Source organism: Rutidosis leptorrhynchoides, chromosome 11, assembly GCF_046630445.1.
Source record: "Rutidosis leptorrhynchoides isolate AG116_Rl617_1_P2 chromosome 11, CSIRO_AGI_Rlap_v1, whole genome shotgun sequence".
Lineage (NCBI taxonomy): Eukaryota > Viridiplantae > Streptophyta > Magnoliopsida > Asterales > Asteraceae > Rutidosis > Rutidosis leptorrhynchoides.
The window spans coordinates 112,270,655-112,286,862 of NC_092343.1; the positions used below are offsets into that span (position 1 = coordinate 112,270,655).

At 31.9% G+C, this 16,208-nt stretch overlaps 1 protein-coding gene across 2 annotated transcripts; it reads right to left on the reverse strand.

Annotated features, from left to right (window-relative positions):
- Positions 1–432: 432 nt before the first annotated feature.
- On the reverse strand, positions 433–5,015 carry LOC139877039 (sphingosine kinase 1-like). Of its 2 annotated transcripts, XM_071864442.1 has the most exons (10): positions 4,648–5,015; positions 4,196–4,318; positions 3,992–4,092; positions 3,750–3,822; positions 3,546–3,632; positions 3,315–3,392; positions 3,060–3,130; positions 1,689–1,952; positions 1,199–1,321; positions 433–735 (listed from the first exon to the last, which is right to left on the reverse strand). In XM_071864442.1, the coding sequence occupies exons 1-10, from the start codon at positions 4,988–4,990 to the stop codon at positions 544–546; spliced, it is 1,455 nt and encodes a 484-aa protein (XP_071720543.1). In that variant the 5' UTR covers positions 4,991–5,015; the 3' UTR covers positions 433–543. The 2 variants fall into 2 exon arrangements, with proteins under 2 accessions (XP_071720543.1, XP_071720544.1); XM_071864443.1 differs by lacking the exon at positions 3,315–3,392.
- Between the last annotated feature and the right edge of the window lie 11,193 nt (positions 5,016–16,208).

Below are 16,208 nucleotides of genomic sequence, written 5' to 3' on the forward strand. Positions count from 1 at the left end.
GACAACTCGCAAATTCTGTAAGCCTTCACCATTTTGGTCATATCTCCTTCATATAGATTCCGATTCAATTATTCAAAAGCTCAAACGTCATAACAAAAAGAGCTGTAAATCCCATTACTTACTCATTTTTAGGGGGCGAGAGCCCCCTACCCATTAAAAGCTATGCCCTTGACTGTAAATGTCTGAGCATACATAGTTACATTTCCGTGCACACCTTTTAAATAAAGAGATACAATAGGCGGAAAGTAAGCACTTAAATACACTTTGAGTAACTTCATTCGAAGACTTAAAAACCCACTCATACCATTTCTAGGTAAACTAGGTAAATGGGTGAAAATTGTCACTTAAATGGAAAACGATATAACTGAATCGACAAACTGTCCTGTTTGACCAAGTAATCAAGTTGTTCCATGAAACAATTTACTTCACTTAATAGTTACTTGCATTTGTTTCGATAGGACACCAGATTTGAACAAAAACTAATACATTATCTTTTTAACACGATACAAAGAATCAAGATACAAGAGAACTATACAACAAAACTTAAATAGGGGTAAACAAAGTAGCTAAACCCTGATCCACTACAATTTGCAACTTATCATATAACATCAAGGACTTCAAGTGAGACTTATACGTCCCATTGCCTCTTGCTAAAACTTCACCATCCGAGTCTATGATCCCTTCCCTTGTTGAATCATTTGTCCTCGAACCTGGCTCTAAGATTATCGCCTTCACCTGTTCATAAATATTCAAATAAAAAAGGCACAACCATTATATATTACTAATGTAGTCAATTTTGACATATATTTACATAATTAGTAAAGCTAGAAGAATTCAAATAAAAAGGAAAAGGTTTTTAACATGGGTCAAGCGAGTCATACAATCACAAGTCATCCAAAAGGTGTTCACATACACATAACCTTGTACATTAATACATTATTTTATTACTAATGGTTCAATTATAATCAAAACGACATATATTACATTTAAGACAATGATAAAATCCAAGTAATGAAAGAAAAGCATCTGTAGGCCGACCCAACTATAACAAACCGTTGTTTCCACATGTACTAATAATACCCATGTTTGACTCATTACCTAACTCTCCCCATCCACCCATTTTGTCACCTCTAGCCTCTACCATTTGATTTGAAGATACAAGTGATAAATAGATTGCAAGTTAATAAGATGTTTTCACCTTGATATACAAGACGTGTGGGGATCGTACATAATGGCCATTGCTCATTTTAGACATCAAGGATACCAAGGCTAACTTTGGGCACTCCCGCATTAGAATCAAGTCTAAATAACCATCATCAAACTACATTTCAAACAATTAAAAAGTAAGAAAATACATACCATCATTGTAGTAAATGTAAGTGATAAATATTCAGAATAAAAATAAAAATAAAAATAAAAATAAAAAAATAAAAATGACAGGTACTTGATATACAGCATATAATTTTAACTGTTTATGTAACGCCGAGACCCACACATTCGTTATCATCTTCAATTTCACACACAGTAAGAAGTTTAAATTTAAAAAATCCTTTTTTTTTTCTTTTTCACACATAAATTCAAAAAAGCCAATGCTCAAACGGGTCACAGGGAAACACACTTGACACATAATTTTTAAAAAAACCATATTATGTACATCACATTTTATTGAATTATAAGATGAAACTAACCTTGGCATCAGGTGCAGCCTTAGCGTTTTCAGAACCCCAAGGAACATTTTGAAGCCAAATACCAATAAACGGGCCATCAATCTTTCTCCAACTTAAACCATCCAATTCAACATTTGGGCCCGGGTAACCATTGACCCGAGCCTGAAGTGGTTGGATCGATTCAACACCTAAACATATTGGTTCTACTACATTTTCAAAACCAGGTGCAGGCACAAAAGAAACACGCCCGTTATATTTCCTCAGTCGTATCATTCGTTGAAGACCCTGAATAAGATATTGCAAGAAAGAAATTTATTAACTTCAAATCTTTTGAATTCTATATTCTGTTTAATTATACTAGTCAGTGTTGCAGAAATCGGAATTACTCAGCGAGTACTCGGTCTTTGCAACTTGGGGAGTACTCGGTCAAACTCAGTCCAACTTGGCCAAAACTCGGGATTACTTGAAAAATCGGTTGAAACTCGGCCAAAACTTGGAATCAAGGTTGTAAAACTCGCGACTCGGGGAGAACTCGGCAGGAGGTTTTTGAGGATTTCTCGGCGACTCGGAGAGAACTAGGATGTTGACTTTCGTTGACTTTTTAGTTTTTTTAGTATATTTTATATATATTTAAGTTTATAATATTATTTATTAACTTACAGAGCTCATATAAGTTATTCTCATCCCATCTATTTATATTTTTAACTCTTTCTTCCTTAACTTTTGCTTCCTTAACTCAAATTCCGGCAAATAACTTCCAATTTCAGCCATCAAAATTCATTTTCTAGCCCCCAAGAATATGAAAAAGGTGAGAAACAAAAACAAAATTGAAAATTTTGCAGGTTTGCCCGACGTTGACTGAGTTGACCAAGGTTGACCGAGTTTGTGGCCGATTTCTCGTTTCCTCCGATCTGCTGATTTCTCCCCGAGTACTCGGCCGAGTTTTGCAACATTGCTCGGAATTACTCGATAAACCGGTCAAAATTAGTCACAATTGGTCAAAGTAAAACTTGGTCAACATCGGAGCACTCCCAAGTTTCCGAGTACTCCCTCAAAAGTTCCAACCGAGTACTCCCGAGTAGCGATTTTCGCAACTTAAAAATTAGTCTTTTTTATTTATTTTAAGGCTGCTTTTATCACAAATCGAGTACATATAAAACATATATATAAAAAGTAAGGTATGCATAATATCTATGTTCCAACTTGAGGATGATGTGTTAGGATAGAAACGATTTTTGTCACTTATCTATTTACATTGATAATTTATTAGTGATTTCGTGGTAATGAAATCACAACTCATAGACCAAATTTAACTAATAAGTTTGATGACTTAAACAGTTGCATGTTTTTTCGAATACAATAAAAAATTAAAAAACAGAACACAAAACTAACATAGATATCCATTCGAGCACTACCCATCCACCGATACTGCTCAGACTCTATATCTATATCTGCAATCAATCCTACAAAAAAAAAAAAAAAAAAAAAAAAAAAAAAAAAAAAAAAAAAACAAAATTCAGCACTATTTAACATCTATTACATTATTTATCATCTATTACATACAAAACAAAGTGAAAGGGGTATAGATTAAATAAAACCAACAATTAAATAAAATGGGCATGTAAAACTTAAAGAGTTTGACTGTACCCCATGCAAACATGAGGACACTATAAAATCTAGTCCCCCCTTGCCAAATAGTGGCTACATCCAGAGAGCATTTATGCCCTGCATAAAAAGGATCATGCAATAAAAACTTCAATTTTTGCTTGCTTTTCAAAAACAAAAATAAAAACTTCAATTTACAAACAAAATCGGGTTCGCGAAAGTAATTTAAAAAAATAAAAACAAAAAAGTAAAAAAAAAAAAAAAAAACTATACCTCGGATAGCAGCAAGCGTAGCATGAGCAACTGTACATGGTTGATCGACCGAATCAAGAAGAGATTTTATCATGCCATTTCCAGTACCTTCATCATTAATATTTGTATCAACTTTTATAAGAATTAAACAGAAAGCAAAAAAAAAAAAAAAAAAAAAAAAAAAAAAAAATTTAAAAAAATTGAAGGATTGGAGTATGAACAAACCGGCAGGTATAACCCCAATAGCTATCTTCACTGCCGATTTCCAGTCTTCTCGTTCAAGCAATCCATTAACAACCTACGGAGACAAGTGTTTTACAACTCATATACAATTTAAGAGACATTTCGAGTAATTTTACTTTCTACACTTCAGAAAAAAAGGAAATCAAGAAACAAAAAAGAAAAAAAGATGATCACAGAAATGAACAATTTACGAGCCTAGAATTGATTGATAACAACAAACTAACCTCAACCAATGTTCCATCTCCGCTAACACAAAGAATACCGTTATACTTTGTAAGATCCAATGTATGAGAAACTTCTTTCGCGTGAAGTTGATATTTCGTTTCTGAAATTGATATTCATCCAAATGACTAAATGAGAACCAGTAAACTACAAAAATACAAAAACAGTTCAATAGAAAATTTTAGATAGACGAATGTACAACAAACCTTGTAAAGTATATTCGATGTTAGCATCCTCGATTACAGGCTTTACATCATTTGTAAATATCTTAGAAGCATATTTCTTCCCTCCAAATGGGTTAACAAATATAAACAGCTTCTTTGGTCGGCCTGTACGTTATGACAACCATTGTAATTGAATTGGCAAGCACATACTTGATAAATATATATATATATAAACAAACAAGTTTGTAATCAAGAAACATAACACATTAAAAAGTTAACAAAAATGATACTCCCTAACTGCCCACAAACATTGATAAACAAATTTAGTCAAATTCATTATTTATGTTTTACAAATGTCTTAATTACGCCCAAATTGCAATCCAAAAACACTTTCAGGAGTCAATGTATGACCTAATTATCAATCATACATTATCATTACCATCAACTGTGCGTGTATATATATATATATAAATTGTTAGGAGTAAATGAATGACCTAATGAATCAATGTATCCTTGAATCTTGTCCTGCAAATTTCGTAGTGAATCGATAGATAACGCCTCGAAAACAAAGCTTTTTCTAACTAAACTTGCTCTGCAACTTCCGAAACAAAATCCAGCATTTTCGATAAATGACCTAATTATGATCTGTTGACCGACAATTGATACACCGAGAACTTGTTTCTCGACGGAGAGGGACCGGAGAACGTTGCCGTGATCGTACCACCGGAGTATTCCGTCGCTGGATAAAGTGAAGGCTGTTTTGGTGCCGTTGATTAGAACTTCTTCGTAGAGTAAATGCTGCTGTTGTTGTTGTTGTTGTTGGTGGTGGTGGTCCATTGGATGAGATTCCGTACGGGCAGCTGGGCAGATTTGAATGTGTAGCTCTGTAGCTTAGTTCAAAGTTGAAAGATCGAAATGAAAGAAAGAAAGAAGAATGGTGTTTGATGCTTTTGGGCATGTTGATGATTAGTACGTTGTGTTATAGGGTTGTACTGTACAACCCCACACATTTTGGCCGTGTTTAATTTTTTTAAGTTAATAATTTCTGAATTCTAAATTTATAAAGAACAACAACAATAATTCACAAAATTTTGCCCCTGGTTTGGTTAATTTTGCTATAGGTGATCGGGTATTGGGTGGCAACTTCGTTGAAGTTCCAGTATTAGATGCGTTGGATTCGGCTAATAAAGTTTCTGATGCTGATGCTAATGGTGAACAATGTGTTAATGCTACGCCTCATGTTGCTAATGCTACACCTCCTGTTGCTTTTATTCCTTCTGATAATGGTGAACAATGTGTTAATGATCGCCCATTGGTACCCCGTACTAAGAATGGTAAGATTAAGGCGAAGAAGGATAAGAGATAGTTCGTGCTTAGGGATGAACATGAAGTGGATTACTCGGATGCTAACCACAAAGGTTTCTTTCAAGGTTTAGCGGATTGTGGCCTTGTCCCCCCTTGTGTTTCGGGTTCGATAATCAATGGTAACTGGGCCGAGGTTACTTCGTTCAACTTTAAATCTAGGAAAGGTAAAGGAGTGCATATTGACAAGGTTGACGGGATGACTTCTTGACCCGACGAAAGAAACAAAAAACGCTCTTCTCAAGCCGGTTGATGTCATTGTTTGGTGCTTGTTTTGTTGCTTTGTTTGTTTGTTTGTGTGACATTGTTACATTTTTTTTTTTTTTGTCCTTGTGGTCGACTGCTAGTTTAGATTTAATTTGCAGGCCGGTTTGTTTTGTATTTGATAATTTGTAGCGTTGGGCTCATTGGCGAATCTAGGATTCGAACTCAATGGGGTCCCTAAATTTTTTTTCCCGATAACTTGCTTGAACCAAAATTTACCGTGTTCGGGTCGGGTCGGGTTTTATAGCGACAAAAACACAAACATGTAACAAAAGTTAGGTAATATTATTAGAAATCAAAGTTTTTACAAAATTAACATATATTCAATTTACAATAACTGAAATCAATAATGGTGAACTTGAGATAAGTAAAATTAGTTAAAGATAAATAATAAAAGCAAGTAATTTGTACCATAGATATGTTGGTAATAGTAAATTGTAGTTGTAGAAGTAAATCTTTGTCACTTTGCCAAGATCCAAAAACAGAACAGAGGTGAGAGGTGGGGTGACGTATTGCAATGGAAAAGTGATTAAATGTCACAAATTAGAATAAGAAAAGGGAGTCATATTCACGTGTGTTTGTTGTTTTTATATATAAAATATTTAATATTTTATGGCTTATACTATAAAATCAAATTAAGTGGGCTAATTTCAAATATCTTAATGATCCATTTTGGTCGAAATTATAGGATTATAAAATTTAAAAATGTATGGAGTCCTACAATTTTATTTAGTGGTGTCCTATGCAATTTCGAATCATATTTTGTAAAAAAAGTTTCAAAACTAGTGGTGTCATGGGACCCCTCGGAGTAACTACTAGATTCGCCCCTGGTTGGGCTCGGTTCGAGTTAGTATTTAGTTAGTTTGATCTAGTTAGTTCTTTCAGGCCCTTTAGTTGTAGTTCTGTTGATTGTATCGATTTGGGGGCCTTTCATCTATTAATGAATGTTCCTTTAATTTTAATAATAATCGTTATTTTAGCCAAAAGAATAATAATAATTCATAAAACCATTCGTTACGGGTAAAAAAGATATTGGGATATGTCTATGTGAACCTCCACAATGCTCATATGATGGAATATCGATCCTGATTTCGACTTTGAACCTAACCCGTTTGAGGACCCGACCCTTTTAAATTGAATGAGTAATTGGTCATAATCTTTTATACATCGTCTCAAATTAACCAAAGAATAAAAGAAAATGATCAAACAAATAAAAAATTAATTAGTGGTGAATTTGTTACAACAAAAAATTCAGGTTGTACAAGAGTACGTTAAATAAATAAAACCATTATATAAAATAAAAATACAAATTATATTAATAACACAGTGAGTTTTTCTAAACATAACCTTAAATGCTATACTACATTGTGTTAGTGAGGTAGTTATAAAGTGAAGTTATTAACAATTTACAAGTAAAGAAAACATGTTTAAATGTCATAAGCATAGCCCTTAAAAACTATCATCTATCTTACTAATCCGGTAAGATAAGTCCACGTGGCAGCACCAGAATCCTCCTCACAAATTCTAATTTTCTCCTAATTTTGAATTAAAAAATTACCTAATTTCCTACATCCAACACGTGTCCCTCAATCATCTTTAATTAACTATTAAATTAGGTTAAAACAGCATCATCGACGGTTTCACGGAGCAGTTATCATCATTCTTCATCCATATCCTCGATTCCTCTTTCATTCATTTCAAAATTAGGGTTCTAAGTTTTGCTACATTCACTTTTTATCTCTAGAAGACTAAAACAATATCCACCGCTCCTTCATTTGCCTAGGGTTTTTGGCGCTTTACCGATTTCAACCTCTAAACATTCATTAGTGTGTTTTAATCGGTCAGAACCCTAATGGTGGTGATGACTTTTTACTGTTTGGTGGTGGATTTCAGGTCGGAATGCAGGTGACTGACGGTATATAAATTTTAGTATTTCAACTTTAGTATATTAATTTCATCAATTTTTTTTACTAATTTCAGCATATCATTTTCATTAATTTCTATTTGCTAACTTTAGTATATCAATTTCTCATTCAAAAGAATAATCTGTCAAATATAATAACAGGTAAGATGGCGATTTCTGGGAACTTCTAGGACTAAAAGACGATGAGATCATTTTTTTATTTTGATTCCTTGCTTATTCTTTGTGTAATTTTATTAATTTAAAATTTTGAACATATTAAAATTAGTGAAAGTATTGATTTGTAATTTGACCTGATCAAAATGTCTTTTATCACTGTCGCAGCTGCTACATTTTTCGGTATGACTTAGTGTACTGTAATTGATAGCTTTGACTTTATTTAGTGTACGCCAAATTTTAGTTATTGATCGGCTATATAATAACCATAGATTTTATGTGGTTATAAAATTGATTTTATGAAGTTGTTTGAGGCTCTTTAGTTGAAATATACATTCTGCCTACCCATTTTTGAACTAAGGTATTGGGTGTAAAAGTTTCTATAACAAACAGGAAATGATTTAGGGATGGAGCTACATTGTCAGTCTTTCTCACTTATGTGCTACGCTGGATGACAACTCTCAGAATCCTCTCTCAAGGTAATTTCCATTTTTCCCTAAACCTGAATATTTTCGTATTCCCTACGTATATGTAAATACTATTTGTTTCACATGATTGAAAATGCAGTTAAATTCCATCACTCGAAAGTTCTTGTGTAAATGAATGGAGTGCTTATGTTTTTGAAATTAGGCCTATAATTGATATTAAGTTATATAGTCTTAAAAGTTCTGAATCTCACAGCGATCAGTAGGACTCACAAGCTCTTCACAGGTAATTTTCCTTAAAGAGTTTAATAAATATATCAAACTATATCAAATAAAAGTTTACACATGCCCTTATTTGGTGTTGTTTTAACTTATAATTCCATGCTGGATTGTCATAATCTGTCTTTGACATGGTAAACATCATAGGTGGTTAATCTTGACCCATTATAGATTTTTTTAATACAGTGTGCCTACTTCTCATATGGTAGTATGATTTTAATTGAGGTCAAAGTGTCAACTACATCTTCTAATTGTAGTGATTGTTATGAAGTTTATTCTTATACTTATGATGTAGATTATCTTCATGCCAAGTTGAAGCTGTGCGTTTCAAATCGGGTAACTTTTGCTAGACCCTAATACCCAGTCGTGTTACCAAAAATATAAGTACTTTGGAAAAGTATTTTTCTAAAAATGGTTTGTGTGTTAACTATGGTTATAAAATTTAGTGTAAACGCATGGAAAAAGGCTTTTTTAATTATCGATTTCCATATATGAAATTCAATGTATTTTGTTAATCTATATCTATATTAGTTTTATAAATGAAATATAATTATGAGTATATAAGTTTTTTATAAATTTAATTTACCAATGATTACGTGAATTGCTGATTTTATTTTCAATCAATGGTCAGCATCAGGTTGAACTCCTTAACCAGTAATTAAAGGGCCCTCATCTGGGTCGTAGGAAGACATGTACTGCCATACATCAACAATGAGAGCAATTAATACATTCATTTTCTAGAATGAGAAACATATATATCAAACGAAAAAAACTATATATTTTATTATAAAGATATACATCAAGAAAATTAAAATGGTCAGCTTGGGCATTAGATCAGAAGTATCTAGATTAATGCAGGTAATTTTATCAAAGGGTCAACTCAGGTTGACCAATAAACACCTTCAATCCAAGCTTTAATACATTTACTAAAAATCAGTGAGTTATACAGAGTATATGATTATCAAAAATAAATTGTTACAAAAATAATATATGTGTGTGCGAGCGTGCGTGCGTGCGTGCGTGCATGGATTTTATGCATTATAAATACACTCTGGTCGCCTTTCAAGCAAATTTTACCCATTGCAATCTTATCTATATTTTTTATTCGACCAGTGTGGGATCAAACATATAACCATCGACCCATATCTATATATATGTTACTTTTTGCACTTCATCTGCACATACAATTCATAGATTGTTTTTGAAAGGACCCGTTCATATACATTATAAACGATTCACAATAGTTGATTACATCGCGAGATATTTGACCTCTATATGATACGTTTTACAAACATTGCATTCGTTTTTAAAAGACAAACTTTCTTTACATCAAAAATTGAAGGCATGCATACCATTTCATATTACATCCAACTATAATTGACTTAATATTAATCTTGATGAACTCAACGACTCGAATGCAATGTCTTTCAAAGTATGTCATGAATGACTCCAGGTAATATCCTTAAAATGAGCTAATGCACAGCGGAAGATTTCTTTAATACCTGAGAATAAACATGCTTTAAAGTGTCAACCAAAAGGTTGGTGAGTTCATTAGTTTATCATAATCAATCATTTCCGTAATAGTAATAGACCACAAGATTTCAGTTTCCATAAATATCCGTACACTCGCAAGTGTATAAAAGTATTCTATAAGTTGTAGGCACCCGGTAACAAGCCTTAACGTTCATGTTTTACCCTCTGAAGTACACCAGAGCAGGTGTGTTTAAAATAACCTCGAAGTACTAAAGCATCCCATAGTCAGGATGGGGTTTGTCAGGCCCAATAGATCTATCTTTAGGATTCGCGCCTACCGTACATAGACAAGTAGTTTAATGTTACCAAGCTAAGGGTATATTTCTGGTTTAAACCCACATAGAATTAGTTTTAGTACTTGTGCCTATTTCGTAAAACATTTATAAAACAGCGCATGTATTCTCAGCCCAAAATATATATAAAAAGGGAGTAATGAAACTCACAATACTGTATTTTGTAGCAATTATGTATATGACGGCACTGAACAAGTGCAGGGTTTGTCTCGAATTCACGAACGTATCAATATTGTGATTCAATATTGTAGGAAAGTACGTAGACGCAACGAAAATGATAAACGTTAGGTTGACCTCACGAGCAATACCCTCGATCAATACCCATAACCTCCATAGCTATAACCCATAATTTCCTCAGCTCTATCCCGTTTGAAAACTTATTTTGAAATCGTCTGAATATAACTCCGTCGTAGTATTTTATGTATACTAATAATATCTTGAAATAATACAAAGAAAATATTTATATGTAATTCGATTGAGAGAGTTTAGAGAAATATATTTTCAAGTTTCTATGAAATAATGAAAACTATTGAATTCTATTTATAATAGATTTTTGAATTATTAAAGTGAATTATTAAAGTATGAATTACTAAAGTGAATTATTAAATTATGAATTATTAAAGTGAATTATTAAAGTATGAATTATTAAAGTGAATTATTAAAGTATGAATTATTAAAGTGAATTATTAAAGTATGAATTATTAAAGTATAAATTATTAAAGTGAATTATTAAAGTATGAATTATTAAAGTGAATTATTAAAGTATGAATTATTAAAGTTAAAGTAAAGTAAAAGTAAAGTAAAGGTAAAGTTAAAGTATAGTAAAAGTATAAAACTATGTACGTATACTACGCGTATAAATATATATAATATTAATTTAAATCGTTATATATGTTTAATAAAATAAAATATAAATATCGTTATCTTTATCATACTGGTTAAGTAATGAGTTGTCAAAAGTGGTTCTAGATATTTATAAAAGATATATACGTTTTAATAATAAAGTTCTTTTTAAAATGAAAACGTTTTTTTTTTTGTACTTTTGAAACTAAATCAAATAAATATGATAATTTTTTTTTCCAAAACTAAATATATTTAAGAATCATTTTGTTAAAAGGTTAAAATAATGAAAATCGTTATATCATAAAACATTTTAGAAAAGTAGAATTATATATATTCATAATAGGTTTCAAGTTTTTAAATTACGGTCTGTTGGTGAAGCATGGGATAAAGTCCAAAGGTTAAATAAACGTATGAAATCATCTTAATGAAAAATGTCGAGTTACTTAACTTGTCGATATCCAACATCTAAGTTATTTACACTCCACGTTCTTATTTTCATATTAAATAAAATGAAAGTTAACATAGTTATCTTATCAAGGTCACGAGGAAAATATTATAAAACATGCCTTGGAAATTGATAGTGCTCCAAATGAACATATATTTAGTATCAATATCCCTCCGATATGTAAAGATTTCAGTTGCAATTGTTCCATTTTCATGTAATATTCATTTATATTAAATAAGTGCGAAGACAAAAGGCGAAAACAACGAATTGAAGACGCAAAGGTCCAAAAAGCTCAAAAGTACAAGATACAATTAAAAAGGTTCAATTTATTGATAAGGAACGTCTAAAAATGACAAGAGTACAAGTTACGAAACGCAAAGTACAAAATATCTCAGCGTACGCAAGGACGTTCGAAAATCCGGAACCGGTACATGAACCAACTCTCAACGCCCGACGCAACGGACTAAAAATTACAAGTCTACTATGCACAAGAATATAATATAATATATAAATAATTATATTAATTATTTATATTTTATATTTATATATATAAAACGTCGGCAAAGAAGATCCAAAGGGATGTGAGCTGTATTCCATATCCCCGCGACTCGCGGAGTTCTCAGGCACAAAGTGCCGCGACTCGCGGAGCACAGAAATTTCAGAATCCCTATAAAAGGTCGCGAATTCTGCCGAGTTTAAAAAAATAATAATAATAATACTCCCTAGTATAATATAAATAAATATATATATGTATATATAGTATAGATTAGTGTTATATTAGATTAGTTTGGGTTATGTAAAAGTTATTTTTACGGGTTTTTAAAGTCGGAGCTCTGTCCGTGTAACACTACGCGATAAATAATCAATGTAAGCTATGTTCTCCTTTTTAAATTAATGTCTCGTACTTAAGTTATTATTATGCTTATTTGAGCCAAAGTAATCATGATGTTGGACTAAATATTAAAAGACGGGGTAATTGGGTTTTGTACCATAATTGGGGTTTGGACAAAAGAACGACACTTGTGGAAATTAGACTATGGGCTATTAATGGGCTTTATATTAAATTAACGATACCTCGTTAATTTAATATAAAGGTTATGATTTTAAGTATCTATATATAACCACATACGCTTAATCGGACACGATGGGCGGGATATTTATAAGTACGAATTATTGTTCATTTGACCGGACACGGGGATGGATTAATAGTCAATGGACTCATTAAAACAGGGGTGGATTACATTCAAGGGTAATTGGTGTAATTGTTAACAAAATATTAAAACCTTGGTCTACACACAGTCGATAACCTGGTGTATTCATTAAGCAAAGTATTAAGACCTTGTTACAGTTCGAATCCCCAGTTAGTTGGAATATTTGACTTCGGGTATAAGGTTAAATTTGCCGAGCAGTTTATAATTATGACCGATGAACTATTATGGACAAAAACCAGATAGGTTTCAAATACATCCAGGACAAAGGACAATTAACCCAGGACAATAAATTAAAATCAAAACGTCAAACATCATGGTTACGGAAGTTTAAATAAGCATAATATATTTTATTTCATTTTTCCTCGTACATTTATTTATTGTCATTTTAATTATTGTTATTTATTTTATATTGTTAGTTAAATATCGTCATTTACTATACGCTTCGCTTAAAATATAAATCGACAAACCGGTCATTAAACGGTAAACCCCCTTTTATATATTAATATATATAATTATATATATTTTGTACAAATATAGTTGTTTAAAAATATAGTGTGCAATAAGCCCGCTCCCTGTGGAACGAACCGGACTTACTAAAAACTATACTACTCTACGATTAGGTACACTGCCTATAGTGTTGTAGCAAGGTTTAGGTATATCCCATCCGTAAATTAATAAAACTTGTGTCATATTTTGTAGTATTTTGTATTAAAAATAATACTATTTCGTACCCTCACGCTACATCATCAAGTTTTTGGCGCCGCTGCCGGGGAGTCGGCGAAACTTTATATTTTTAATTTATTTTTGTATATTTATATTTTATTTTTAGAAAAACAATATAAAATCTAAAAAAAAAAAATTAAACACCGAAAAAAAATATATATATATATATATATATATATATAAATCTGTTTTTATAAAATATTTTCATTTCTATTTTGGTTTTTTTTTAAATATAAGTGTTTATTTACTATATAAAAATATTTTGTAAAAATACAAAACAGAAAAATAAATAAAATAAAAATAAAATAAATACGTTGAACCTGTAAAACTGACCTGTCACGTTTGAATTTTGAACCCCCGCGACTCGCGGAGGTTTTGAACTGGGAACCTCGCAACTCGCGGAGCCCCTCAGACACGTCTGGTAACCTCTGTCTACACATTAATTACAGTGTAATAATTATTATTATTTTTATTTAAACCCTAAGTAGGTTATCTTAATTAATTATTTAGTTTAGTTTATTTATTTACTTTGTTATTTTTAAATTTTAATCTAGTTTTTATAAATATATAATTTAATAGTTTTATAAAATAAATAATATAAAAAAAAAAAAATAATAATATTTTTATAACAATAAGTAATTTTATCACTTTTTATATCTTTTTATATTGTCGTATTTTTTTATTTGTTTTAGCGTAATTTGTATATTTTTCGCTCGTAATTAGTTTTAAGTTTAGTATTTGCCGTAGTTTATTTTTAATTCTAGATTTTTAGGTCTTGCCGTAAAATCCCTTAAGTGCTTATTCCTTAGACTAAGATTTAGGTGCTTTAGAATTTTGCGACGCCGTTTTTTGTGCTACTTTCTTATTTTTATTTTTCGACGCCTATTTTTCTACCTTTTTATTTTTTGACGTTTTTCGACATGCAATCTATTTCTTTCTTATTTCTCGACGCTCTAGTTTTTAGGACTTAGAATTTTCTCTATTTCTTATCTAATATCTCAAACGGAAAGAAAAATTATTTAAGCGGTTAAATTAATGGACGTTGACATTTTTCTGCTTCGTAGTAATAGTTGGATTTGTTAGTGGCTGAGTTGTGGCTTTTCCGATTTAAAGGTGCCTGGCTCCCTGCTACATCTTTTGGCTATTCGAAACGTGGGCAAAAGCAGAAAAGTCTATTAATTGGACAACTTATATAAGTTTTTCTATTTTTATAACTAATAGGATAATTAGTGAACGCACCACATTGTAGCTAAAAATTTGTCCATCGCAATAAAATGGAAAATTTTGAAAACAGGGCCTTGGAAACTCTTTTTGAACTCCAAAATCAATTAAATCAATACCCTCAAACGAGTGTTGATAACAATTCATTCGGTCAATCTTGGATCGCGAACGACGAAACAATAACTGGTTGTGAAATCTGTGGAGATTATCACTCAACATGGGAATGTTACTATTACGTTCCTATGGAAAATTACGCACCCACGGAACCTGAATGGAACGATTACGAAGAACACAATTCAAATTGGGATTATTCCCAAGAATATATCCAAAGTCAACAACCAGAAGACGCGGAAAATTACGTGTCCGAAAATTCTTTAAACATTATAAAAATCAAACTCGAAGAACTCGATGCTCAAAATGAACAAATGAGAGAGTTTGTAAACCGGCAAGCTGAAACTCTATCAAATTACACACCTGTTGATCTGAGGAGACATGTTCAAAAAAATCCCATATCATCGAATTTTGATGAATTCGAGAGCTCCGAAATCACCAACTACCCCGATGATACTTTTTATTCAGTCTTACCAAATTCACAACATATCGACACATTAGCCTCTACAGACAAAATCATCAATCCATCAATGAATGATGAAGAAGAAATAAGGGTGACAAATTGGTACTCTTGGGAAAACGATAACGTTGAAAATTTTAACCCCGAGACCAAACCGAACTTCACCATTCCACAACCTTCCAACCCAATATTCTCTATAGAAGAGTCATCTACCGAAGATGAACTACGAGCTATAATAGATAATGACACCTCGGATTTCACCCAATTGGGTAATAGAGGTGAAAACTTTGATCCCGAGAATAAACGGAAGGAAATATTAGGAATTGTCCACCCTATAGAAATATGTATGTCGGTATATATCGATCCATTTGACCAAGAAACAGAAAAGAGACATATCCATTTACTAAAAGCTACACTTAAAAAAGAATTAAGTAGTGACGATCGGGTGAGTCTAAACTCTAAACCTATTGATATAATATATACCACCCGAGATGCAAATAACTGGCTCACTATTTTAATTCGTGAAACTTATTCCACCGACTTCACATGTCATCAGCTAAGTGTGGGGAAGTCTAACCCCACTTAATGTTAAATTCGGGGTTCGGGTTAATATATAACTCGTTAATAAAAATACACGATGAGTTAGGGTAAAAGACGCTTTTCCAAATATTAGTAAACAGTTCAGAAAACCAACCGTTTTTGAAAAAAAACATGTGTGATAAAACAACAAAAGGAATGAACGATGAGGCGCGCCATCTATCATTCGACGAGCTTTGTAAGTACAAACTGGGAATTTTTAATCACTTTT